Below are 25,025 nucleotides of genomic sequence, written 5' to 3'. Positions count from 1 at the left end.
ATCTGAGTCGCTTTTATTGTATATCCAACCATAAAATTATATCTTATATGTATATAATAGTCACCATTAAAATCTAGTAATGTATATGTATATTTAAAGATTAGTGGCATCTACGATAAGCAATTATAGTTCCGTGTTCTTGGTATTCAGATTTTGAGATCCACAGCTGTTGGAAACGGCCAAGACTTGCCAAAATTGATCCTCCTAACCAGGTAGAAAACCTTTTCTCCAGATAAGACGATGAGTGTACAAGCTTAAATTTAGCTATTGAACCTATTGGGCTTTTGAGCAGGTCACCATTAAGCCTGGGAATAATGCCATGTGTAAGAGTATACCCTCCAGCTATCACAATCGACGAGAGTAGTTCTCTCCTTATATCAACGTCTGATTCGAAGATGCAGTCGTTTATCATAGTAACAATCCCCTTGAAATTATTGAACTCTGAGATTGTGGATCCTGATGGATTGAAAAGCAGCTCCGGGATACTGTTAACATATTTTTCCATATTAACGACAGTCCCATCCGGTAAATTATACGTCATATTCTTGTCCCTAAATTTTTTAGGATCCTTTTGAGATTCCTTTTGGCTATGTTGTACGTGATTAACACTAGACTTTCCTGCGTTAACACTATTCTCCTGATTCGACTGACTGTTACTAGCACTATCAGCGGCGTTGGTATCTTCCGTTACATTATCATAAAAGCAAAACTTTTCTCTGAGTTCCTTTGCCATTTGTAGCCTTAAATACTCTTTGTATGGATCACTTGAGGGTTCAAACATATTGTGGTTATCGTTGAATAGATAATTTGCCAGCTGTAAATCAAGTGTGTTTCCACCAATAAGAGAGTCCTGGATGGTTGACTGCAAGGAAATACCTTCGTGCACTGGAGATACTGTACAGCCACCTGCTCCGACATCTACAATTAGGGCTGACGACCTTCCGACTGAAAAGGCTGTCAGGGCTGCTCTCTTTGCTAAATATGATGCGCAAGCTCCGATTTGCTCAAAAATGACCTCCAATGATGAATCTCTGAATTGTTTGCTTTCTGCAGTCGGCTCTACTACCAAAATTGGGTGTATTGATGGGTCCAGTCCTAGTCCTCCTATCTTGTTTACCGATTTACCGTTATCTTCTATGTCCAGAAAAAGGTCATGACCCTCAATAGCGAACCTTAATAGTCTTTCAAACACAAAAGGATCAAGATCAAGATTATTATCCCTGTTTACGTGAAGAAGCCTTCTCATCTCAGCGAAGGGTCTCACCTTGACTGGGGAGAGTATATTCCAACTTTCTCTAGAACTTGCAGGCTGATCAAAATCTCTATACACCAAACTCGGTATATATTCCCTTGGAAAGTCCTCTTGACAATTTCCGACCCTCATAGACTCAAAGCCTGGGTCTACTACTATTGCGGATACATCATCTCCACCGCTTTGTATTGAAACTACTGGCATATCCGACGGTATACTTTAATGATCAGTTGGTTTATTCTGGAAGCGTGAGATTAAGACGGCCTTTAGATTGTAGTTTTCCGTCTATGTACCTAGAAATGTCCTTAATTGACCTGAGTGTTCTAAAGTGGTTATCTGGTATGTTCAGGTCGAATTCGTCCTCCAGCAGAATCAACAATTCCACTCTATCCAGCGTATCTGCTCCGAATTCCTAAATTCTAATTTATTAATTACAAATACCTTGTAGAAATCTGAGTTTGGGTCGATATCTTCTTTTTTCTTGTTGAACCTGAGTGCTACTAGGTCGGTAATCGTGTTTAGGGTATCTGAAGTAGACAATAATGTAAATTTAGTTTTATTTATGCGATTAATTGGTGATATGTGGAATGATTTTCCACTAAGTACAAAAGAATCTATCCCTAAACATATATATTAATACATGTACTGGTACCGGGTATCAAAAGCAAGACAAGCGTGGCATGAAACAGATGTTTTATGAGGTTAATTATCATTATAAATTTTCATCTTAAATTATAAAGATCTAAAAGATTATGTTAGGAAGGAATTATAGTCCAAATTGGGGATTTGAGTAGGTGTGTTATGTGGGCACGATTTCCCTTGCGATTTGTCACTAGTTTCAATATTTTGATCCTCTTCACGTTCTTCTTCTTTATTGTAGTCTATATCTTCACTGGATTCCTTTAAATTGCAGATATTTTCCACATCTTCTGGCTCGATTTCGGTCGTTTGTTGGACACACAGGTTCTCGATTTCCTCCAAATGCTGAATTATTTATTAACTAAGTGGTTAATGAACTAATACCTTTTTAATATCTTCTGTTGGATCTAATTGGCTTTCTTCCTTTGGCGGTTCACAATAAAAAGGCAACCTTCCCCTTTGAAAGTCGTAGAGCACTAATAAAGAACAATTTCATTTGTATAGGAAATTGTGTGTAATAGTCAGTGTATAGATTTTTACCTATTCTTGCTGCAATGGAGATGTCTGGTACCTTCCCCTTTTTGAATTTTCCAAATTTAGTTGCAACTAATTCCAAAAAATTATCCTCATTAAAATCCTTTATACCGTATCTTCGTACAAGACCATCCCTAGAAATTAAAATAAAACAACAAAATCTTACTTTTTTACCAGTTCTATGACTTTGTTTATGTAGTTTTCTGGATCTGGGATCCTTTCAACTCTTATTGCTCCCTTTAAAACCTAAAATAATAAGTCTTTTTAAATTAAACCTTGTCTGTATCATCTCCTTCCTCAAATGGTGTAACTCCTGGACAGTCAATCAGGTGTATTCTCTTTGTCAGACAAACATACTGCCACACTCTTGTTTCACCTATTTAATCCAATAAACAAGTTTCTTAGGGTCATTTTTTGAAATAATCTGATACCTGGTACTGGGGCGGTTTTACAACTTCTGTTCCCCTTAAGGGTATTGATAACGGAACTTTTTCCTACATTTGGGTATCCAATAAATCCCACACTAAAGTGTTTTCTGTCCTTGAAAATCTGGGAATACTGCCTGAAAATTTTTTAAAAATAAAGGTTACTTTAATAGCTGAATTAGGGTGTTTTTTCCAAATGGATTTTTGACAGATGCGTGAAATGCTACAGTTGTAATAGTTCTGTTTAAGTGTTTTATCCATGCTGCAGTAACCCATGATGGTACCAAGTCACATTTGTTCATCAAGAGAATCAAAACTTTTCCGCTTTTATGTTTTTTCATATAATTTTCTAGTCTTAAGCATCTGGAAAAAATTGAGATTGAACAATTTACCTTGTTCCCATGGGATCTCTTGCGTCAATCACTTGAACAACCACGTCAGAACAGTCAATGACTTTATACAACTCCTAAAAGTGTTTTAAAACCATATGTGTGGATAAATAATATCTTACTCCCCAAATCCTTTTTGATGTCCCCTTTTTGAAAATAACGTTTGGAGTCTCATCTGTTAAATTATCACCAATTATTGAGAGCGACATATCCTTATCTCGATCGTAAACTCTCGAGTTTACATCACTAACCAACTCTTCTATTGTAGAAACTTGGAGTTTGGGCCTCTTACGCTTACTCTTCCTTCCGAAGGTATCCTCTAGTGACTCAATCGATAGAATCTTAGAATTATCTATTTTAATATTTGTGTCTGTAAGTAGAGACATAGGCAATTTACTCCTCTTTATGATATGCCTAAAATGTCATTAATAATACAATCTTACGTTCTAGGATCATCCTTAACAGAGCCAAGTTCGTTTCTAAAATTAGTCATTTGTTCCTGTGTTAAAACTCTTGTGTTTCCAAACCATCTTCTATCTGGGTTAATTCTTGCCGGATCCAAATTTTTAGCGTTCATTTTTGAAAAATTAGGTTTCTGCTTGTACATGTTCAGCCTTTTAATTGTTCCTTTGGTCCTATATTGGCCTGAAAATATTATTAAACATTATAAATTTTGTACCTTCCTTCAATCCTTTGGGAGGAGCTCTAAACGGATTAGTAGTGGCGGTCGAAGATTTGAATGCCGGGAAAGGCTGGGACTTTGAGCGTTTCATCCTGCGATTCTTTTTAGAAGACTTCATTTTTAATTAAAAAATATATTATATATAATTAAAATAATTATCAAGATGAAATTAAATTAAAAATCATGATATCATCTTAGTATATGTGCCTGATAGATAGAGAACTGCTGTTGAGAATTTTTTTGATTTCACATTATATTAATTTGTAAAATATATTAAAATTTGTTGTTAAAATTTTGACTTTATGTATGAAGATGAATGGCGCAGTTTTCCTGGAAAGTCATAGATTCCAAACCTGCTACCTTACACAGCTCTATAGAGTCGCTTGAAAAATGTAATAATGGTAAGTTTTCTGTTCCATTTTTATCTATTTCACACCATTCCATGATTTTATTCACTTATTTTTAAAAATTATCTTCAGATATATCATTGTGTTTACACTCGTCATCGCACAAAACAAGAATACTATCGCAACTGGAGACCTTTTTACACTCCATCAGGGAAATATCCCAAGATCCCTCCTTCAAACAATATATTGAACCCCTTCCATCCCTGGAGTTTTTAAAAACAACGTATGCGTTCCCCTCTTAATTTTATTTTAGGGGAGTAGTTCAGATCCACCCATCTTATTTGGGAAATGTAAATGCCGGGATTTACTCATATTTATCAAATTTTATGATGCAGTGAGTTTCAGTTATAATAAAATTTTCAAGTTATAACGACGATTTTGAGGGAGTTTGGATCAGTTGCGGAGATATCGTACCTCTAGATTCACTTGGATACCTGACTACAGGAGACTACCAGGGGCTAGTTTCCCTCAGAGTAACACTTAAAGTGCTAACTTTTATTCCGAAACTAGACGTTATCATAGGTAACACAGTTCCTTGAACTTTATTTTAGGCAAGATAAGTCGGATAAGGCCAAGAAGCATTTCAGTTTTAGCTTACGGCATATTTAATGTTTCAGTAAAGACTGAAAATCTACCAGAAATTAAACAGGAAAACAACGAATATAGTTTAGTGTGTAATGGAAGGACTGTATCAGAGAACTCGCTTTTGACTTTACAGCTAACCAGTGTCACTGTGTTAAAAAGGAACAAATGGCTAAACTTGTCTGCAAAAATACATAATGTAACTTAGTGAATATATTACTTAATAGCTGAAAGTTTATCGTTACATATCTTCTCTACAGTACTGGTTGAAGTCTTCACAATACCCTCAAGTTTGGACTAAATACCTTTGGTATACAATTAAAATACCTTTTGCTTAAAGAGCATGTCTTGACTGAGACCTGATTCCATGTTTTTTAAGCTTTTCATACTGTTCTGCCTAGCCAATCTAAAAAAATAAAAATAGAAATAATGAACCTAATTTGTTCCATTCCCATATTCATGATCCTTTTGACATTCTCCTGCGACTTTTTCCTAAAATTTCTTAAATTTAAATAGAATACTTCATGTCTGAGCCCATTTGAGGAATGACGATGGAAACAAAGCTAAAAAATTAAATAAAGATTTCAATAAACCTTGGCATTAATTTGACATTATAGCCAGTCAATTCATTGGAGAGAGTACTGAATATTCCATACAGGTTTTCCATTGAAAAAGGAGTAACTTCCAGCTCAAAGTTTCCTTTGTTTACTATAGAAGCCAGGTAACGTAGCTGCTTTCTTCCTGTCTCAGTTTGGATTAGAATGTGGCCTATCAAACTTGGACTAAAAGAGCTTGATTGTATTATACATACGCTGCTTTGTGTTCACAGATTTTCGCGAGTTCAGACTTTACTTGGTCTTCGATAGATTTCAACTTCGTTTCACATTCGGTGTGTAAACGTTCCAAAACAACCATGGAAATTGCTGTATCGGCTTCATCTTCCACGAGTCGGGATCCCTTTTTCTTAGAACCGAAGACATGGAACTGGTTCAATTTTGCGATATTGCGATAATTGGTGTGGAATCTAACAAATTGTGTAAAAAATTGTGTAAAAAACCTGAATGAGGTAACATTTGGTATGTTTAAAGTAAAAAATGATAAATAACAAATATAAAAGGTGGAGAAGAAATTCAAATATAAGAAAAATTGAGTTAATTTGGTATTAAATCCGATAAAAATAAACATAGATAAATGATTGTGTAGAATAAAGATCAGAAAAGTAGTGTATAACATGTGAATAAAGTAATAATGATAATTAATTTTTTAGATATATTTTGTAAGATTTCTGTATAGTTATTTTTTAAATGGTAAATTAATTGGTTGTTGTTTATTTTTAATTGATATTCCTCTAATCAAAGGAATATCGTAATTTATTTTAATCTTCCTTGGAGAATTATTTTCCTGTAAAATATTGAGTTTTTTAATTATTTAAATTTTAAAATAATCCTAAAGATTTCATAATAGACAATCGTCGAACTTTGTAAAATAATTTTGGTTCATTTGCCAGGACTATTATCCCTTACAATTCTTCTACAATTAACTTCTAAAATAAATACAAATATTTTTTAAACAAATGAGAAAACTTAAGACGGTTATAAGTACTTTTGCACCTGAAATCATGCTTCCATGTGTGTAGCATGTGATGTGTTGCATGCTTCTTTCCGGATTTAGACTCATTATCCTTATTTCACTCTCATAATGTATCGTTTTTGTAATTTTAATATGGTATTTTCTATCTTATAAAAAAATAAACGTTTATCACATGGATTCTGATATTGTGGAGGCCGTAACCTGGCTGGCTTCTGAATTTGCTGAACTGGCTGATTTGATCGAGGATCCGTTTCCAGAAGAGCATAATGATTATAAAGTTGTACCAATAAGTAAAATTTCTACCGAAACAGTGCCATCTTGGAACTCAGTTAAACTGCCAAGTGATGAAATTGCCCTGTGTAAGTCTTTTTCACATAATTTCACAATATATTGATACAATAATGCTTAATATTGAAATTAGTTTACTTAAACATGAATTAATGTAATTTATAGCTACCAATGTTCCCAAGTTTCTCGTGAACGAAGCAATAAACAATAAAATTCACGTGGGCTCGTCAGACCTTTTGGGACTTGAAGTTGAGGCTTTTACGATTTTTCTAGAGGAATCAAATAAGTACAAGTCTAAAATGGTGAAAAAACTAGTAGCACGTGGGAAAATAAGTTTTATAGTTAATTATATATAGTATCAGTATTTATGGAGCTGTTTAGAGAGTAACGGACAGCTGGAATTAGAACATGTTCACAGGATGAGATCAGGAGAGTCACATTTGACAAGAGTGTACAACGTTGGAAGCACAAACGCAATTTTCGCAATGATCTGCAGATACTCTAAAAAGTACCACGATGCCTCAACAAATATTTTGAACATGGCAGTAAGAGAATCGCTGAAAGAAGCAATAGAGAAAGGAATAGATATTCTAGCGTATCCAACTTCAATAGAGGAAGATGTAGTATACCCAGATTTTCAGTATCTAGATACGCTTTTGAGAACCTTGAGGAGGTGGCTTGAGCTGCCGGAAGTGTCCTCTAAAATTAGTAAAATTTACCTAATTTCCCACACGCCGGCAGAATCATACTACAGCGACGACTCTACAGCAAGTAGCATCGGAGCGTATAACTGCATGGAGGTGATTGGGAATAAAAATGATTCAAGCAAAGATTTATTGAACCTTCTGAGGAGATATTTCCCGAGAACAAACTATGAGGAGGTAACTATACCTATCTTAGATATAATCAAAAATATTTTGCTAGCGGTTTGTAAATTCTAATTTAGTTACTGAGCGCAGACCTAGCTACGACAGGAAATGTGAATGGCGAGATAGTATCGGAAGAGAGGAATATAAGGATATCAGAAGGGTTCAGCACGAATAGCTCCAAAGCTGTATTATCTAAGCCCGTAATTAATTTGGCGGAAAGCCTTAGAGTCTCAAATGATTCAGATAGCACACAGAAGGAATCTGAATACTCATATTATTTGAAGTTGTATTACTCAATTTCAAAGCTTCCAGTATATACAAAGTTGAGAGATAGCAGATTCGTGGAATGGCAAAGAACAGACCCACAAAAAAGACCAGTTTTGATAATAAATACAAAAAATTACGAAATTTCAAACCCTGAATACTCTCTGTGCTACATCCTGGGCTGTGTAAAGGCGTTCATACATCACAAATTTGTTATTGTAGTCCTACACCTAGGTATATTTAAATTTTTAAAAATTTTTTAGATCATTCTATAATCAACTCAACTAGCCTTTTGAACCTCCTAAGTAACCTGTGCAGAATATTCGGGAAGGAGAGGACCAAAAACATCGCAGCCATATACTTCCATAAGTGTAGCTGGGCACTCAGAAGTTATCTGTTTTTTACCTCCGCATTACTGCCAACAGAGGTGTGGGATGCAACAGTATTTGTGGATTCATATCGGGAAGTATCCCATCTGGGTCTGGATCCCTCACTTTTTTAACACCATATCGTACACCATATAATCTCAACATAATCATACATTCATTAAATATAATGGTAGTTATTGGGTTATTTGTTAAAGCTGAGCTAGAAAACGCCTCTGAAGTCAAGGTTGGACCCGACCATGTGTGGAGCCTGAACCTTAAGGAATCAGATGGCTTCGAAAAGAGGGACAATGTGACCCTATCGGCTACAGAGTTGGCAGATACTGGGAACAGCAGAAACTCAGTAAATTTGTGCGTAAATTTCAAGGAATCCAGAAGAAAGGCGACAATAACACTCCGCAACGTGAAGGACGTCACGAGGGACTTTTTCCCATACAACAACGATTACTCCTGTTTAGTTGCGTTCGACTGCCGCGGAGTTGATATCATGTCCTGGAATCCCAACGGAGGATACTCGGTGGTTTGTGACAGTGGGAACGTCATCGATGACGTGACCTTCGAGGACGGCTCCTGGGTCGGATACGACGAGGTATTTTCAAGGTTTTAATTTATTTTTAGAAATCTGGAAATTGTGTGTCAGTTTTGAACCTGGAGTATGAACTAAAGGTCATTCCATAATTCTACGCTTTAACCTCCCTAATCGTTATTTAAATTTGTCAAATTTGAATTTTTTAATCTTTTCTCAATAATTTCCAAATTTGTAGTAGAATACATGCATATATAACTAAAATGTGTGTATAAATTCAAATATGTTACACGTTAAAATTTACAATTTGGCTATGGAGTTGGTAATGCCTTCAGTGCTGTTTTGGTGGAAAGTGAGCTCATAAGCAAGTTGCTTAACAATATATGGCGGAGATTCTTCGCATAGAACCTGAAGAAGTAGGATCCACCTCTTTACAGTCTCTTCCTCATCAGCGGACCAGTAGTAAACAATCTTATCCTGAGTTGTCACACTAAAGACGAAGGGCCTGCTCATGTGAGTGCCAGTCCAGCTAATCCTAGAGTTCTTTAAGTTAATAGTATCCTTGGGTCTGGTGTCATTTTTACGATCAAAGTAATAGAAGTTAAATCCGCAAACGATAATATACCTCATGTTCCAAGACCACGATGAGAATCCTCGCCCTAGTTTATATAAATACCCTGTAAAGGTGATTGGTATATCGTACATTAAAGTGTCCTCTGGAGTTTCAGGTTTTTTATCTGATTCCTTAGTGTGAGAAGTGTCATCCAAGGTACTAATGATCTTTTTAGTGGTAGTCTCCAAGCTTGGCTTTGGAGGTGGTAGTTCCACAGATATCACTTCACTTTCTTTACTCAATTCATCTGTTTTATCTACTGACTCATCTGGCTTTGATTCAGTAGCATCTGAAGTCTGGGTTGCTTGGTCACAGCTAAGACTCTTTACAAAATTAGAATCAGAACTTGAGGAATGTTTTGGAAATAAGGGAGTGGATATCTTAAGTACCTGGGAAAGACTACTGGATATGGATTTCGAAACATAATCTTCAGGGTCATAATCTTCCAAGTCTTCAAAATTTTCAACTGCGTCCTTAAACTCAGAATCGTCGAAGGATACTACAGGAATGGGACCGGCAAGCTCGATATTTGTCGGGGTTAATTCATCTAGTTGTTCAACTAACATCAATTTGTCATCCAAACTAGTGGTTCTAGTCTCCGATAATGGTACAACGTGATCACTATCGGATGCTAAACTGGGGGCGGTTTCATTATCGAGTAGATGAACTGGTGTTTCATCGGAAACCAGGTCAGATTTAACTTCATCAAGTGATAGCTTAGTTCCATCTTCAACTTCATTCTGATCTGTTGGAGTGGATTGTGATTCTGGTTCCAGTGAATCTGGCTCTGGATAAGCCACAATATCGTTGCTTGTCAGGGAAATTTCCTTTGGAATTATAATTTTGGTCCCTTTTTGTACGTTAACAGGCTCGAGTTTTAAACTTTTATCAAGTTTTTTGGAATATTGGTTTTTAAAAGCCTCGTTAAGCTTATGGTAGCAGTCCACTTCTGTGATTCTTAAGTTTTCCAAACTCAACTTATTCCATAGCTCAAATGAGCACAGTCCCATGCAAGTGTAATAAATCAGACTCTCGTGAAAAAAGTTAACAATATAGCTCTCTATTTTAGAGGACAACAATCCGAAGTATGGAATGTTCAGTCTCAGTAACTTGTATGAAACGGTTCCTGAGGATTCAGGACTTTTATACCAGTCATTTTTAATTGGGAATAAATTCCCGAGTTTAATCCTAGTTATATCATATTTTGGTTCATAGTTCTAAAATTTTTTATTTATTTAGTCAAATACCTTCAATTTATTGAATTTAGTTAAATCTACAAAAATTACTTGCCTTTTGTTCAGGTCCTGCACGTTAAGGTTCAGGACATTTTCTGAAATATTTAGGGACTCGATGTGGTCGGTCTGAAGTGAGAATTCTGCCGTTGGAAACACTTCATTGTAGTATCTAGTGAATAGTTTCGGAAATAGATTCCACCTGTATTAAAATATTAGTTGGCAAATAATTTAAACTAACGATTTTTCGGTGAGTATTGTTAGCCTTGTGCCTAAAATTGACTGCATCCAGTTTGGCAAATTTCTGAAAATCAGGTATATATTGGAGTAAATGAACGAACTTGGCCAAATGGTACCGTTTTTCGGTATAGTATCCTATTGTGTCGTTGGATTTAAATTTTTCGTTACGGAAAATCTCCAACCCGCTTCCACCTTCCATTTCTCGAAGACTTGCGTCTATTAATAAGTGAATTGAGCATCTTTGATAGTCCTAATATAATATTTTTCCGTTTGTTTGAACTAACACTTAGTTTAAGGGGTATGGGCATTCGAAACTCGACAATCTTCATTTCGGGCGCCTTTTACTTGGTAAATGACTAATATTAGGAAATATCTCAATTTTTTGGCTTCATTTTGGGATTTATGAAAAATACTCTTGAATTATACAGTTAGGGAAATAAATGACGATACATTTGTGAAATTGAGCATATTTAACAAATTAAAATATTAATTAAATAGAATAAAGTAGTACAATTTTTAACATGATCTCATCTGAATTTTCTACTGAGTCGCGAGGATAGTGTAGAAGATCATAGGGTAAATCAAAAATCGAATTTTAAAAATAATTTCATAAACTATTTAAATAATAACTATTTTTAATGAATGAGAAGATTATTTAAATGATATAATTACATATTTATAGAGTGAAAATTTATAAACAACCAAACTAGATTATGAAATGAATAGTATAATTAGTTTGTGTGACATATATAGAACATTATTAGTTATTTATATACTAATTCATTAATTTAAGGACAAATATTTATTTTAAGTTGTTTAATATACAACAAGAGTTGATAACGGTGTAACGGAAAGAAGGTGTAAAATATACGAGGAGGAACATGTGTTTTAAAGGCTATTTATTTTAAATTTATGTTTAAAAAAATAAAATATAAGTGAATTAGTGATCATTGAAAATTTTCGAGTTGTTTACACTCCCCAAAACAATAAAGGTTCTATCCTGATATTTTTATATTTTAAAAAATACATAATTTTTAAATTATTTATGCAGAAAAATTGGTAATAAAATATAATATATATAACAATTATTGCACACCCTTGATATTATCACCCCCTAATGTGTATACGCTTAGACAAAATAGTTTCGATACATTTTATTCCAACATTAGATCACTGTACAAATAACCAACCCATTAAAAATTGTATTTAGTTGTATTATAAAAAACTTTCTATATCTTCGTTGAAGATGGCAGATCAATTAAGTGAGGAGCAGATTGCTGAATTTAAAGAGGCTTTTTCCCTTTTCGACAAAGATGGAGATGGAAGTTAGTTTTGATTAAATTACAGTTATTTTTTCATGTTTTCCTAGTGTTTTATAAGTAAATTGAGTTTTTTAGTTAATACTCATTTTATTTATTGATAATCTCCAATTTTCTATCTTACATAATGTTTAAAATCATTTCTTTTGTGTTTAATAACATTGAACTTACACACATTTAAAAATTATGACATCAAAATTAAATAGGCATAACCACGAAGGAACTTGGGACAATTATGAGATCTCTAGGCCAAAACCCAACGGAAGCAGAATTACAGGACATGATAAACGAAATTGATACAAACTCAAGTGGTAGGTTTAGTTTCATAAATGTAAATGATTGATTTTTAATTCCTGGAATCAGTTCTGTAAACTCTCATTTTTGACTTGAATTTAACTAGTTATGCCATAATTAAGTTAAATGAATTCTTTTCTGACAATTTTAATCTAGGTGCCATTGATTTTCCCGAGTTTCTAATCTTGATGGCTCGTAAGATGAAGGAATGTGATACTGAAGAAGAACTGATTCAGGCCTTTAAGGTCTTCGATCGTGATGGAAACGGTTAGTCAGTGTTACTTTTTATCAATATTAGTTTTATAACTCAGTTTTAACTGTATTTATTTGAACTTTATCCACTTTTATTCATGGAATTCACACTGAAATGTTTAGGCTTCATCAGCGCTCAGGAACTCAGACACGTAATGACAAACTTGGGTGAAAGATTAACAGATGAAGAAGTCGACGAGATGCTGAGAGAAGCAGATGTAGACGGAGATGGAAAAATCAATTATGAAGAATTCGTAAAACTTATGGTTTCAAAGTGAAGCGTAATTACTAACTTTAATGTAAATACCTGCATAAAATATATGATTTATTTTTTGTGGTATAGCCCTAATAACATTTATTCCTTCGCCATTTCCCCATTTAACAACTACACCATTACTTAATAACGATCTATTAAAAATAAGAGTTCCTTCTTTAAATTTCTCACAGTTTTGACATTTTAACCATTTTTCTCCTTGAGGTGTAACATATTTGTCCCGTTTTAACAGTTCATTTTCGCAAGCACTCTCCAGTTCAATCTAAATTCCAGTTTCTTGTTGTAAATTAGTAAACATTTTTCAAAAACTAACATTTCCAGTTTTTTAAGTTTTCGCCCAGTGTTTGAACAGGAATAAGTCGTCATGGCTGGGAAAAAACTAGAATGCGACCAGTATACAGCAATGATAGGCCTGATGAACCTATCGAACGATCATCTGGGCGAAGATATAAGAAATATGGACCTGACACTGATAAAAGAACTCCTAATGAACAAGGTGTTAAATTTCAATAACCACCTGAGACAAATATGCTACTGGACGGAAGTCTCAAGCTCCAACGAAAAAAAACGCAGTTTAACACAAAAGTTTACAGATTTATTCCAAACGAATTCGCAACCGAAGGTAAACGGGGAGTCGTCAGAAAATACAAAGGGAACACAAGATCCATCAACGAAGCAGAGTAACTTGATAAGCAGACTGAAGAATCTAAACCGTAACGAGTTCTTTGTATATTCAACTTCTTTAAGTTTTAACCCTAACATCAAGTGTGGATCGGACCTGTTGAACCCCTCGAATGGAGGAGGAATTGTGTTCACAATCACAGCAAAGATGCCTTTGGACGAGAAGCAGAGGAAGTTGTACCTCCAGATACTGTTGCGATACTTGGGGAAAAACTCAGTTCTTCTCCAAGTCAAGTCTGAGAACTCGACTTCCCTGGACAAAATCTTATCTAACACTAATGTAGTACACGAGGACCCAACGACTGATGGTTCAGCCGTTCTGAAGCCAATTCCGAAATACTTCGACGAAGACTACTCAGATGAGGACTCAAATGACAACAAATGTAGTAATGAGAGCGTTCCAAACAACTACTCCTTCTTCCGTCACAGCTCGTACCTGTTATCCAAGTACGCTAACAGCAAGCTGGTGGTGAAGGAGGAGGACGATAAGTTTGTAACTCAGCGTCTGCTCCAAGTCAAGTTGCAGAGACGCAAAAGGTAGTTATGATTTAGTGATTAATTTCCTATACAACTATATTTGATTATATGTTTAACATATCCTAATTCTTCATTAATCACGTATTATAGTTAATCAATATAGAAACTAGCGGTATATGTAAATGTGTTTATAACATTAGCTTAAAGGTATTTTAATCTTAATAATAGAGTCAGTGACGTAGTATTGGAAGACGTTTAGGAACAAGGGAGAAACAATCATGACAAAGATAAGCTTAAGACGGTGAGTGTCGTTGAATGGGTGCAAAATGTAGGATGTGACTAGATTGATTTGATATGAAAAGAGCGTAAACAAAACTATTGAAATGCACTTTAAACCAGAAACAATGATTAGCCACGTGTAAAGGTTAAGTAGAAACTCCTTGTTATTCTTCTTATTGGACCACTTGTTAAACCTGGCATATAACGAATTAATATTATACAAAAAGTAATTAGAGTAAAAACTCGGGTTAGGTAGACTATCATCAATGAGAAGGTCGTCTTCATTTCCCTCGTTTCCAATATTATCATCCAAGTCGTGCAAGAACTGGTCATTGGTGGAAGTTCTTCTCGAGTCCAGAGCCTCCAGGTCCTTACCTACGTTTCGCTTACTTTCCATAAATATTTCCCTTGAATCCACCCCTAGATTATGCTCCCCCAATTCGTTGTGGTTGAATTTGCCGAACTCGAGCATAGGGTTAATGCTTGCTGCTGTCGATATACTAGAAGTTCCCATTAAAAGCCCTGGGTGCGCAGAGTTTAAGGAGTTTATCGCAAACTTCTTCGCATCAGCCAACTCTTGCGATGTCGGAGTGAACTTCGACTTGCGGTTATTCTTTAAATAATTACTTGCCGCCTTCTTTATTGCCAGGTACCTAACTATTCTATACTCTATGTAAACTCCAATTGTTGCGTCAAATACTGTCGTCATAAAGTACATATTACACTCGTCTTGCACAAATGAACCGTCTCCTCCTAGTCTTATTTTGTTTATCAGGATTGATGAGATGATGTTCAGCAGGTGAACTGTGCTTGACCCGCACATCAGCTGTACAAAATCCATGAAAAACACCTTCTTAGGTCTCCTAGGAAATTCGAAATAGTACTTTAATAGTAGAATTAAAACTGAAATTATACACAGAACAAACTGGATTCCTATTCCGAAGAGTCCTGGGATCAATGTACAGACCTCGTTGGGCACAGTGCCAGTGCTTGGCGAATTATTGGCCAGATTCAATAAATTATTGGCAACATTTGCCTGGGCAGGTGCGGATTCGATAAGGGAAGGAGCAATTTTGTTGATTTCTCCCATAAAGATAAGAACTGTAAGAGTATATGCGATAAGATTTTTTAAATTATAAAAAGTTATTCCATAAAGGGCCTACGGTTAAGATAAAATCAAGATTATTAGAAAATTTGAAAATAGTGGTTAAAAAGTAAAAAGGAAAAAATAAAAACAGTAAGTGTAATGTGACTTACATTGTGAATGAAAGAATAGAGCTCAAATCAAAAAAAGAAATAAAAGAAATGAACTTGTTATAAAGAAAACAAAAATAAATTTAGTAAAGAAAACAACATATATGGTGAAACGATAAGAGATCTAAAATTTAAAAGAAGATGTAAAGTATATGAATAAAAATTCTTACACATAGATAAAAGAATCTAGATGAATATATTTGATAGATAATTATATAAAATATAAACAAGAGTAAATAATGTGGATCTAAATAACGAATTGTTTAAATTATTAAAAGAAAGATTATAATGAATTTTAATTAGAATATCGATCCAGTATAATAATCTAAGAAATTTACTTAGAATATAATATTATTTTATTTAAATTATTAAAAAAATTGTAATAAAAAGATATATAAAGAGAATAAGGTGTAAAAACAATTACAATAGAATCTAAATAAGTTTTAGAAAAGAAATTTTTGAACTGTGTAATGTTTTTGAACTTTAGAATGGTAATATTATAAATTTTCTAATGAATGGGGCATTCAAACAATATGTGATTAAAATATAGTTCATTCCATATTATAATTTAATTAATTATTAGGAATCTTTTTTCCAGATAAATTTTATCTTTTTGTATACAATTATATCGCTTTTTGAAATAGTTGCATATAGGTTTGTCATACTTCACTATATCCACATAAACCTTTAAATTTATATCTAAATCCTATTTACAACACTTAAAACTTATAACCCAGCTAATAATTTTATATAGTATTTTATAAACATGGTCAAGTACTCAAGAGAGCCAAGCAATTTGACTAGAAGCGCCAAGGCCTATGGAGCATATTTGCGTGTCCACTTCAAGAACACTTATGAAACAGCTACCGCAATAAAAGGAATGTTAGTAAAGGACGCAAAACGTTATTTAAACGACGTAATTGACCGCAAAAGATGTGTTCCTTTCAGAAAGTTCAGAGGGGGCGTTGGAAGGTGTGCCCAGGCCAAAGCCTTCAAGCATACCCAAGGTAGATGGCCAGAAAAATCATGTAAATTCTTACTTGATCTTCTAAAAAATTTGGAATCTAACGCTGAGGTACGATATTTAAACCATAATTAGCTATATTCTTAATTTTCATTAAAAATCACTATTATTAATCGTATATGATGATACGATGACGAGTATGATTGATTTGTCAGTATTTTGACAATTCTTAAGCTTTGATGTTTGAAATGTGATGTGCCTCTTGTGTGTTCTACATAATGCATGTCACATTTGAAACACAATGTCCATTTGATTACTTGTTGGCATCTGATACTAATTTAAATAAAATTTTGAAACAATTAAATAATCAAAACTATAATAAAAATCTGTAGGTCAAAGGACTTGAACAGAGTAAATTGAGACTCGAACACGTACAAGTAAACAGAGCACCTGTGGGAAGAAGACGCTCATATAGGGCCCACGGTAGGATTATCCCGTTCCTTTCCCACCCATGCCATGTCGAACTCATTGCTGTTGAAGATGAAGACCACGTCCCAAGGCACACACCAACAGAGAAGAAAGTAGTCAAGATGAACAAGCGTGAATTAGCCAGAATGAGACTTAGAACTGGAAGAGCTCTTTCATAATCTAGTCGATATTTAAAATATATGTTTTTCAGTAAATTAATGTTCCTACTTAGTTTACATGTTTTACCGTGGGGATTGTTCCGGTTAAAATAAGTGGTTTCCCTTCATTTATATTTTATTTTCATGTTTCATGGGATTCTTGAATGGATCCAGAGCAGTATCATTCAATCAACTAGTAAAAATGATCAAGGGTATATCTAGAAGGAAGGATTCCACAATTTGGAATAAAGAAAACCCGAAAATAATCTCCAAAATCGCAGAACTGGTGCCATCAATGACGTATTTGATGAAAGAACACCCTCAGCACATCCCAGTAATACTCTATCATCTATCTGGACTAACGACAAAACTACAGAATAACCAAGTTCAGAAATGTGTAAATCGGTTTCCAGAAAAAACTGATTCCTATAGCTGTAAAAAATGTAAAGGACTCTGTAATGAAGTTTATGGGAATTTTGTTCCTCAAATTACGGAAAACTTGCCAAAAATTGGCCCAAAGGGACTTTCTCACCTACTATCAGTTTATTCCAGTTGCAGGAATCCTAAAATTTCAACAGTTGTTCCCGAATTGCTTCTGAGAATGTCTTATTTTATCTACTCCTCTATCAAATCACAAACAAGTCTTGGTGATTTAGATGAAATTGATGGTTTATTGACTGACTTTTCAGGTTTGTTTAAGTTTAAAGCTTTAAGTGATTTGTCGGAAGATGATTATTTGAACGATTTTATAAGATTAATTGACTCTCCATGTATTGATCCCGACTCAAGAGATTCGTTAGTTAAGCAGTCTAAATACTATTTACCTGTAAATTTAATGGATGTTTGTACCACGTTGGAGTCTTTAAACTCAGGTACATTAAATTATTCGCTTCATAATTTTAAGGGATTTGAAAACCCACTAAAGGATCTAGTTCTTGAACTATCATTTAGGTTTTTGTATCACTCTAGATTTACAAACTTAAGCAAGGGTTGTTCTGGAATAAGACTAGAAGAAAACACTGAATTGGATACAATTTGTAGATTAATAGGGCAGTTTAAGAATTTAGGATATAGAAGTGAAAATATAGTTCCTGTTTTAGTTGAACTTTTAACTAATAAGCTTGAGTATTTGCAGTTCAGAGACCTTGGTACACTACTAGATGCACTATCATTCTATTCAAAAGTGTATAATTTAGGGCCTGAAGCAGTTGATTTTAGCAAAATCGCTTCTCAAGTTAATGAACTGGTTTTGTCAGATAAATATTTTACAATTAGGTCACTGTCAACTTTCATTAACGCCATTTCTAAGATTAATGAAAACTGTGGAATGAATTTGGAAGACTATAGGAATTTTTTAAAAATTCTAAACCTCGGTTTCAAAACATATGTTTCAAATTGGCCTGAAACTCTCAACAAATCAGAATCGCTTTCCTCAATTGCAATTTTCACAAAGAATGTGAATGATTATGAGACCTTGAATTTGGTCAGTGAGGTTCTCTTGAAGGGATTTATCCCATTCAATAAAACGGGATTATATGATTTTAATGTAATTTTGGAGGTTTTAATTAGAGAAGTTAAAAACTTTAGTTTTTACCAAAAAATTAACCAAGACTCGTATGATTTTAATCAAGATGCTTTCGGTGGATTTGGCACTGAATATTCCAAAATTTTTAAAGCTTCTGGCCAACTGAACACGACTAAAGTTTTTAGTGCAATTTGTTTAGTTATAACAAAATGTAGCTTTCACTTTTGTACCATATTGTCAGAAAACCAAAGTCTTTTTAGGACAGATTTAAGAGAACTTTGCTACTTCTGCAGAATATTATCTAAATTCTGTAAGTTAGAGCTAATAGAAAATGAGTTTCTGAGCGACTGTCTCAATTCTATTTCTAAGTTTGCAACCCATTTGGAGGCTTTTTTCACAAGGAATCATAAAGACCTCTCGGATCTTGACCATGATAATATTTCTGAGTTTTTATCAGAATACCACAACTTAATTCACTAAGATAAATTTGTTACTAATTTAAATCTATATTTAATATATTTTTTAACAAAATTTGAGTACAGATAATGTGTATTGTAAATGTTAAAACATTATATATTCTTTCCCTGAATTGGAAAGGAAGTGGATGTTTGTTTCGTGTTTAGAAGCGCGTCAAGCTCAGTTTGTAACATCTTTTTGGAGTAGAGATTCTTTAGTTTGTCGAAAAATGCGATTCCTCCGAGAGTGGTTTTGAAGCTTCTCTCGGGGTTTTCAAAGGCTTCAATCAAGTGATATGCAACAAGTCTAATAAAGAATTAGGATGGAGTTACTAACTTGTATTCCATGAAATTTTTGTGTTTTAGGGGAACGAAGTTGTTGTGGAGAGTAACGTCATCTCTTGAATGGCTATAAATCTCATCTATGGAGGATGTATCCACCTCAATGACCTTGGCTTGCTTCCCTGCGAAAAAATGACGGTGGGCTTAAATAGTAAAATAGGTGAAGGGAAAAAACTTACCGACTCTAATCCTCTGTAGACCAGTTTTACCATAAAGAAGGGAATTAGCTGCATTCCTCAAGGGTAATAAATTTAACATTTCAGTAAATCACATACTAATATTAAGTGACGTGCTTAAACATACCCAACATTGGAAGGATGTGTAGAGAAATATAAATAGCACATAGGAAATATTATACAAAATTATAAAAAATCTTTAATTTAAAAGAGTTTAAAACAACACATCTCCTATCTCCATTACGTGAGAACCGTTACTTTTCTTTAGATTCTCGTCAATCCGGTCAAAGAATTGATGTAGAGACTTGTTCATTCCAGAAAACACCTATTCATATTATTATATGGAAATGTATATTAAATAAATAATTATTAACTAATAACAAACCTCAGATATATAATTAGTTGCCTGTCCAACCAGGTCAGATAGGGAGCCTGGAAAGAGCTCTAATGATGGATGCGAATCTGAGTATACGGAATTTCCAATACTTCCAAGGATCAATGGTATTCTTTGTTCCTCATCAACTTTATTTTCCTGTTTCATAGGTTCCTTAGGGTAGTATATTTGAAAATTGTCTAAAGCGTGTGGGATCTCGGTGGATAGGGAATCTGCTACAGCAGGATGCAAGTTAACCTTAGAGCTTAAATTGTGCTTCCTCTTTGAAACGTCATTAAACGTTCTAGATAAGGGTAAAGATTGGGTGTGATTCCTAATCATGGAGTGGCTATTAAGGTGGTGATTAGCCGATATGTCTAGATGAGGGTTGGCAAAAACAGATTCTATTAAGAACAATGAAAAAATATAATAGAGGGAAAGGGTGTAATGGTTCTTCATTGTAAATTTGAAATTTTTAAATTAAAATGAGTGATGTTGTGAAATATAAAATTGAAACACTTTAGAGATAAGTGTGGAAAAAACAAAAAACGGAATCTTTATCAGATGATTCGAAAAGTTTAATGCGACTAAAATTATAAAGGAATCACAGTTGAATGGAATAATTAAAGTAACACAGACTAACAACAAGTCAGGTGAATAAAGTATACAAAGACACAAGATTCCTGGGTTCTTCTGAATTATTTGCTGTTATTCTAATTATAAAATAAATAATAACGTGTAAAACGAACAAATGTATTGATCATTTATGATATAACGATGTTATCTGTGGGGAAATAGTAATTGACGCACACTAATCTAAAACCCTTTGATAGTACCACAATCTTCCTTTGATTATTAATGTTTATCTAGTTTTTAAATAACAACAATGGCCTTGTGTGATGGTTGGAGTGTGTGTATTTTTGGAATCATTAACGGGACGATCATTTATTATTTAACCCATGAAAAACTCGTTAATTGCTTACATTCTTTTTAAAATTATATAAAGTTTGAATAATAACAATTTTTATAATGAATGTGTATATAATTTTTGGAATTTATTTAATTTATATGAAGATATATATTATCTATTTTATTCTAAATAAATCCTTTAATAACTGAAATTTGTTATATCAATAATGTCTATCTATTTTTTAATTTAATTATATTTTCGGGCTCTCATCTTTTTAATAAAGGATCCACTCAATACATTGTGTGGTGTTGTGATTTTTTGGAATATCATGTACAATTTAACCTGTTAATTATTTACACATTAATAATTTAAATTAATAAAGAATTAATAAATAAGTTTATTAAAATAATAATGAATATACTTTATTCATAAGAGTAATAGAATTTTAAATGCCCTGAGTTTCGACTCATGGGTCCATTACGCATTTAAATCATTCCCTTAAAGCCATGAAACTGAATCACCAGATATTTTGATTGCCATTTTATAAATTTCCAAACTGAATTCTATGTAAATAACCTTAGGTGCACCCATTGCCTATCCTCGTTTCCGCTGTATTATCCCTTTATTCCATATAATATTTACGATTTAACCGTTTTTAGAGTCATTTTATTTTTGGTGACATTCTATATAATATTTTTTTATTTTTAATGTCATTTCGGCTTAAATTCCTACTAATTTAGGTCGTTTGACTTACACATTTTTGATAATTTATTTATACATAAATAAAAGGAGCTATATTTCAAAATAAAAAGCGATATTTTGGTAAAATTCTCGAGTTGCTGTGTTGTTATCAATTCTGGCCTTGACTTGAACCGAATCTCTATGATATAAATTCACTGATACGATAAAGTTCGATTTTGAATTTATGAAGTTGGTAATTTTCAATTAAATCTTTCTTTTGTTTAAATAATGGTAGATGTTGATCCAAAGGAATCTAAAGAAAATGATAACGTCAAATCTGATTACGAATCGGATAAAAATAAGCTAGGTTCTAGTGAAGGGCCGAACTTGTCATTTTACGAGTGTCCAACTGCAGCAGCATCTATTCAAGGTTTCGGAGAAGGAAGTGGATATAACAGCAATAGTTTAGATTCTGACCAAGAGTATAATTGTTACGAAACAGTAGGAAAGTCAGATTTATTACAGCTTTCTACTGAAGGAGGGTCAGTGTCATTATCTCAATACACAAAGGCAACTGGTGGCTATTTTGCAGGCTACCGGGCGGTTTTATATCAGGGTAATCCCACTTTAAAAGAAAACCCTAAAAGCTTTTTAGACGAAAACTCATTTAATTACAATCAAAGTGATTCATTCAGTGTTAACTATACTCAAGTGAATACCGAGAACTTGCCTATGGTGGAACAAACAAACCATTTTGCAAATCCGGGGTTTGTTTCAAGCAATTTTATTGTTGAAAACAGTTCACCTGCACCTCAGCCCACCGTTACAAGTGTTCGTTCTGAGAACTTTGTCGAAAGAAACGAATTTCCACAAGGATCAAACTCTTTGAGTCCTTTGGCCAATACAGTTGTCCAAAACTCTATGTTGCCAGCTGTAATGGAATCTTCTGGTACAAGTGCAAACTATTCATTGGCTGTTGGAGGAGCTTCTTCAGGAGTATCTTATGTACCTGAGGGATTTGATACTGTATGTTTATATATACTAGATATTTGTGTTTACTGTCACTAATAATCTTTCAGATTACCGTCCCCAGGTACAGACCTGTTGAGGTCGTTGACAGGACCGTGGAGGTTCCTGTTATTCACCACATAGACACATTTGTGCCCAAAAAGGAAATTCAGGAAGTGGAGAGCTACGTCAAGAAGCCCTACACGAAGTATCTTGACAAGGTTGTTGAGGTTCCTCAGGTCCACTATTCTGATAAAATAGTTGAGGTTCCCGAATACCACGAAATAACTAAAACTGTTCCTAAGTTAGAAGTGAAGGAAAAGACTAACTATGTTCCCAAAGTTGAGGTAAAGGTGGTTCCCAAATACGTGGAAGTTCCTGTAGTGAAAATAGTGGACAAATATGAAGAATATGAAGAGGTTTGTAGATTTTAACTGCCTTTTATGTAGAATCTAATCTGCACAAATATTAAATAATTTAGGTGGAGGAAGTTGTTAAGCATGTTGAAAAGGTCGAGGTCGTTGAAGTTCCTAGGGAAGTTGTAAAGCATGTTGTTAAACCAGTTCGGAAAATTGTTGAAAAGGAGAAGATTGTTCCAGTTTATGAGGTAAATGGATATTTTTGGTTATATATTTATTTATCGAATTTTTCACAACTTAACTGAATTTTTTAGCATCGCGATGTTCCTGTCGAAAAGATAAAATACGTTCCAAAAGTTGAAACCATTGAACATATCAGGGAGGTTCCTAGGGTGGTTGACGTGCCTGTTCCTTACAATGTCCCGAAGCATCAATATGTTGATCAACCTTATTTGGTTCCAAAGTACAGGGATGTTCCAGTTGCAGTGCCAGTATGCAAAACTGTGAAACCTGTTTACGAATATAAGGGTCCGACAAACTACGTTGATGTTCCGGTTCACAAACCTTATTTCGTAATCCATGACCATCTCAATTTCAAACCTGTGGGTGCTTTTAATGGAAAGAATGAAGGATCGTTTACCGTAGGTAACAACGGTTCTTTCGTTACTGGTACTAATACTAATAATGGATTTAATTCTGAAAATACATTTACTCCCAATTCTAACCCTGGCCACTTTCCTAATGGGAGTTTCAACGTTACAGACAATTTGAACGAAAACTTTGGAAATTCTGGTCTATTGGGTGAGTCCGTCAGCTACAAGGTAGTTGGCATGAGTAAGGTAGATTTGGACAAGATGAATTCAGAGGAGAAGAAGATGGCTCAGGTGAAGCTTGACGAAGCTCTTAACAATCCCAACTTCCAAGTTTACAAGAATTCTCTAAAAACTTCTAATCCATTCGACACCACCAATAATAACTTTAATGCTCCCAACTTCACCTTTAATCCCCCTCCCAACTTTAAATTTACTCCTAATACTCCCAATGGTGCTTTTAATAACTCTTGGCAGCAGCAACCCAACACAGCTGGTCCAACTTTCAGTAACACTTGGAACCAAGTACCCAACACCAACCCGGGGATGGCCAACAATGGTACCACCCAAAATAATAACCCTACTACCTTCGAAGTTCCCAAGAATAACAATTTTGATGATTCTAAGAATCCCAATCTTGGGCCAAATTGGAATAAATTTGGCTCATTCGGAAACCGGAACGATTCAACTAACTGGTCAAAGTGGAGTCCAGAATTTGGTTCTAGATACCCATCAAGCAGCTGGAATAAGTGGAATAACAGTAATTTAAGCGGTAACTTTTTCGAAAATAATTTAAATAACAAGTATAAGTTTGATGGTAATTATTCCAGTAGCAATTTATTCAACTGGACTGACAAGTTATTTCAGTTTTTCAAGGGTTCAAAATCGCCTGAGAACTCCTTTAATTCCAACGGCAACCTTCAGAATGCAAACGACTTGAAGTTGTCTAACAACTCTCCTACTTCTACTAGGGATAAGCCTGTTAATGGAGCTCATGTTTTCCCTGGCACTGGGTCCACACGCAATGTTTGGAACAGGGCAAACTACAACTTAGTTCAGGAATCGTTTAGGAATTGGAAGGTTCCTAACATGCATTTGGATCTTGAGAGGAACACTCCTACCAACAGACTGCTTTTCAAAGACTCCAAGGATAATTACCACATGAGTAGTGGGAGTGGGAGCGTGGGACACAGGGCTCTAAAAGGCTCTAACCCATATCCAGCATCAGAATCTAACACTCCCAAGGTTCATTGATTTAACTTATAATG

General features: G+C 34.3%; 16 protein-coding genes across 16 annotated transcripts, besides 9 other annotated features; 8 read left to right on the top strand and 8 right to left on the bottom strand.

Annotated features, from left to right (window-relative positions):
• Positions 1-100: 100 nt before the first annotated feature.
• TA14685 (actin-related protein, putative) lies at positions 101-1,456 on the bottom strand (the record flags this gene model as incomplete). The annotated part of the gene is made up of 1 exon (XM_946914.1): positions 101-1,456. The coding sequence occupies one exon, from the start codon at positions 1,454-1,456 to the stop codon at positions 101-103; it is 1,356 nt and encodes a 451-aa protein (XP_952007.1).
• A 31-nt stretch (positions 1,457-1,487) lies between these two features.
• Positions 1,488-1,965, bottom strand: TA14690 (acyl carrier protein, apicoplast, putative; the record flags this gene model as incomplete). Its single annotated transcript, XM_946913.1, has 3 exons — positions 1,488-1,664; positions 1,694-1,872; positions 1,905-1,965. The coding sequence occupies 3 exons, from the start codon at positions 1,963-1,965 to the stop codon at positions 1,488-1,490; spliced, it is 417 nt and encodes a 138-aa protein (XP_952006.1).
• Positions 1,894-1,965: a sequence feature (Signal peptide predicted for TA14690 by SignalP 2.0 HMM (Signal peptide probability 0.974, signal anchor probability 0.006) with cleavage site probability 0.912 between residues 24 and 25).
• A 37-nt stretch (positions 1,966-2,002) lies between these two features.
• TA14695 (nucleolar GTPase, putative) lies at positions 2,003-4,039 on the bottom strand (the record flags this gene model as incomplete). Its single annotated transcript, XM_946912.1, has 11 exons — positions 2,003-2,236; positions 2,276-2,367; positions 2,432-2,559; positions 2,592-2,671; positions 2,701-2,801; positions 2,857-2,987; positions 3,016-3,213; positions 3,243-3,316; positions 3,362-3,653; positions 3,683-3,884; positions 3,919-4,039. 11 exons carry the CDS (start codon positions 4,037-4,039, stop codon positions 2,003-2,005), a joined length of 1,653 nt encoding a protein of 550 aa, XP_952005.1.
• Positions 4,040-4,237: 198 nt separating this feature from the next.
• On the top strand, positions 4,238-5,118 carry TA14700 (uncharacterized protein; the record flags this gene model as incomplete). The annotated part of the gene is made up of 4 exons (XM_946911.1): positions 4,238-4,322; positions 4,401-4,551; positions 4,693-4,850; positions 4,946-5,118. 4 exons carry the CDS (start codon positions 4,238-4,240, stop codon positions 5,116-5,118), a joined length of 567 nt encoding a protein of 188 aa, XP_952004.1.
• Positions 5,119-5,228: 110 nt separating this feature from the next.
• TA14705 (uncharacterized protein) lies at positions 5,229-6,143 on the bottom strand (the record flags this gene model as incomplete). The annotated part of the gene is made up of 6 exons (XM_946910.1): positions 5,229-5,316; positions 5,346-5,402; positions 5,432-5,473; positions 5,504-5,692; positions 5,722-5,934; positions 5,968-6,143. The coding sequence occupies 6 exons, from the start codon at positions 6,141-6,143 to the stop codon at positions 5,229-5,231; spliced, it is 765 nt and encodes a 254-aa protein (XP_952003.1).
• Positions 5,988-6,056: a sequence feature (2 probable transmembrane helices predicted for TA14705 by TMHMM2.0 at aa 4-23 and 30-52).
• Positions 6,075-6,134: a sequence feature (2 probable transmembrane helices predicted for TA14705 by TMHMM2.0 at aa 4-23 and 30-52).
• A 529-nt stretch (positions 6,144-6,672) lies between the features above and the next one.
• TA14710 (uncharacterized protein) lies at positions 6,673-8,423 on the top strand (the record flags this gene model as incomplete). Its single annotated transcript, XM_946909.1, has 5 exons — positions 6,673-6,859; positions 6,954-7,121; positions 7,170-7,669; positions 7,735-8,155; positions 8,185-8,423. 5 exons carry the CDS (start codon positions 6,673-6,675, stop codon positions 8,421-8,423), a joined length of 1,515 nt encoding a protein of 504 aa, XP_952002.1.
• Positions 8,424-8,476: 53 nt separating this feature from the next.
• Positions 8,477-8,985, top strand: TA14715 (uncharacterized protein; the record flags this gene model as incomplete). Its single annotated transcript, XM_946908.1, has 2 exons — positions 8,477-8,896; positions 8,926-8,985. The coding sequence occupies 2 exons, from the start codon at positions 8,477-8,479 to the stop codon at positions 8,983-8,985; spliced, it is 480 nt and encodes a 159-aa protein (XP_952001.1).
• Positions 8,986-9,133: 148 nt separating this feature from the next.
• On the bottom strand, positions 9,134-11,117 carry TA14720 (uncharacterized protein; the record flags this gene model as incomplete). Its single annotated transcript, XM_946907.1, has 3 exons — positions 9,134-10,663; positions 10,733-10,880; positions 11,020-11,117. 3 exons carry the CDS (start codon positions 11,115-11,117, stop codon positions 9,134-9,136), a joined length of 1,776 nt encoding a protein of 591 aa, XP_952000.1.
• Positions 11,118-12,164: 1,047 nt separating this feature from the next.
• On the top strand, positions 12,165-13,061 carry TA14735 (calmodulin, putative; the record flags this gene model as incomplete). The annotated part of the gene is made up of 4 exons (XM_946906.1): positions 12,165-12,243; positions 12,444-12,548; positions 12,688-12,798; positions 12,907-13,061. 4 exons carry the CDS (start codon positions 12,165-12,167, stop codon positions 13,059-13,061), a joined length of 450 nt encoding a protein of 149 aa, XP_951999.1.
• Positions 13,062-13,421: 360 nt separating this feature from the next.
• On the top strand, positions 13,422-14,279 carry TA14740 (uncharacterized protein; the record flags this gene model as incomplete). The annotated part of the gene is made up of 1 exon (XM_946905.1): positions 13,422-14,279. One exon carries the CDS (start codon positions 13,422-13,424, stop codon positions 14,277-14,279), a length of 858 nt encoding a protein of 285 aa, XP_951998.1.
• Positions 14,280-14,411: 132 nt separating this feature from the next.
• On the bottom strand, positions 14,412-15,584 carry TA14745 (uncharacterized protein; the record flags this gene model as incomplete). Its single annotated transcript, XM_946904.1, has 1 exon — positions 14,412-15,584. The coding sequence occupies one exon, from the start codon at positions 15,582-15,584 to the stop codon at positions 14,412-14,414; it is 1,173 nt and encodes a 390-aa protein (XP_951997.1).
• Positions 14,448-14,507: a sequence feature (5 probable transmembrane helices predicted for TA14745 by TMHMM2.0 at aa 46-68, 81-103, 123-145, 312-334 and 360-379).
• Positions 14,583-14,651: a sequence feature (5 probable transmembrane helices predicted for TA14745 by TMHMM2.0 at aa 46-68, 81-103, 123-145, 312-334 and 360-379).
• Positions 15,150-15,218: a sequence feature (5 probable transmembrane helices predicted for TA14745 by TMHMM2.0 at aa 46-68, 81-103, 123-145, 312-334 and 360-379).
• Positions 15,276-15,344: a sequence feature (5 probable transmembrane helices predicted for TA14745 by TMHMM2.0 at aa 46-68, 81-103, 123-145, 312-334 and 360-379).
• Positions 15,381-15,449: a sequence feature (5 probable transmembrane helices predicted for TA14745 by TMHMM2.0 at aa 46-68, 81-103, 123-145, 312-334 and 360-379).
• A 930-nt stretch (positions 15,585-16,514) lies between the features above and the next one.
• Positions 16,515-17,359, top strand: TA14750 (60S ribosomal protein L17, putative; the record flags this gene model as incomplete). The annotated part of the gene is made up of 2 exons (XM_946903.1): positions 16,515-16,823; positions 17,105-17,359. 2 exons carry the CDS (start codon positions 16,515-16,517, stop codon positions 17,357-17,359), a joined length of 564 nt encoding a protein of 187 aa, XP_951996.1.
• Positions 17,360-17,489: 130 nt separating this feature from the next.
• TA14755 (uncharacterized protein) lies at positions 17,490-19,343 on the top strand (the record flags this gene model as incomplete). Its single annotated transcript, XM_946902.1, has 1 exon — positions 17,490-19,343. One exon carries the CDS (start codon positions 17,490-17,492, stop codon positions 19,341-19,343), a length of 1,854 nt encoding a protein of 617 aa, XP_951995.1.
• An 89-nt stretch (positions 19,344-19,432) lies between these two features.
• Positions 19,433-19,918, bottom strand: TA14760 (uncharacterized protein; the record flags this gene model as incomplete). Its single annotated transcript, XM_946901.1, has 3 exons — positions 19,433-19,625; positions 19,656-19,782; positions 19,840-19,918. The coding sequence occupies 3 exons, from the start codon at positions 19,916-19,918 to the stop codon at positions 19,433-19,435; spliced, it is 399 nt and encodes a 132-aa protein (XP_951994.1).
• Positions 19,919-20,050: 132 nt separating this feature from the next.
• TA14765 (uncharacterized protein) lies at positions 20,051-20,668 on the bottom strand (the record flags this gene model as incomplete). Its single annotated transcript, XM_946900.1, has 2 exons — positions 20,051-20,161; positions 20,222-20,668. 2 exons carry the CDS (start codon positions 20,666-20,668, stop codon positions 20,051-20,053), a joined length of 558 nt encoding a protein of 185 aa, XP_951993.1.
• Positions 20,600-20,668: a sequence feature (Signal peptide predicted for TA14765 by SignalP 2.0 HMM (Signal peptide probability 0.943, signal anchor probability 0.014) with cleavage site probability 0.920 between residues 23 and 24).
• A 1,420-nt stretch (positions 20,669-22,088) lies between these two features.
• On the top strand, positions 22,089-25,011 carry TA14770 (uncharacterized protein; the record flags this gene model as incomplete). The annotated part of the gene is made up of 5 exons (XM_946899.1): positions 22,089-22,416; positions 22,456-22,826; positions 22,880-23,227; positions 23,290-23,415; positions 23,482-25,011. The coding sequence occupies 5 exons, from the start codon at positions 22,089-22,091 to the stop codon at positions 25,009-25,011; spliced, it is 2,703 nt and encodes a 900-aa protein (XP_951992.1).
• Positions 25,012-25,025: the final 14 nt, after the last annotated feature.

This window comes from Theileria annulata, chromosome 2 (genome assembly GCF_000003225.4).
Source record: "Theileria annulata chromosome 2, complete sequence, *** SEQUENCING IN PROGRESS ***".
Classification (NCBI taxonomy): Eukaryota; Apicomplexa; class Aconoidasida; order Piroplasmida; family Theileriidae; genus Theileria; species Theileria annulata.
Note: the sequence above shows the minus strand (reverse complement) of the source record. Positions and strands in the feature narration are given on the sequence as shown.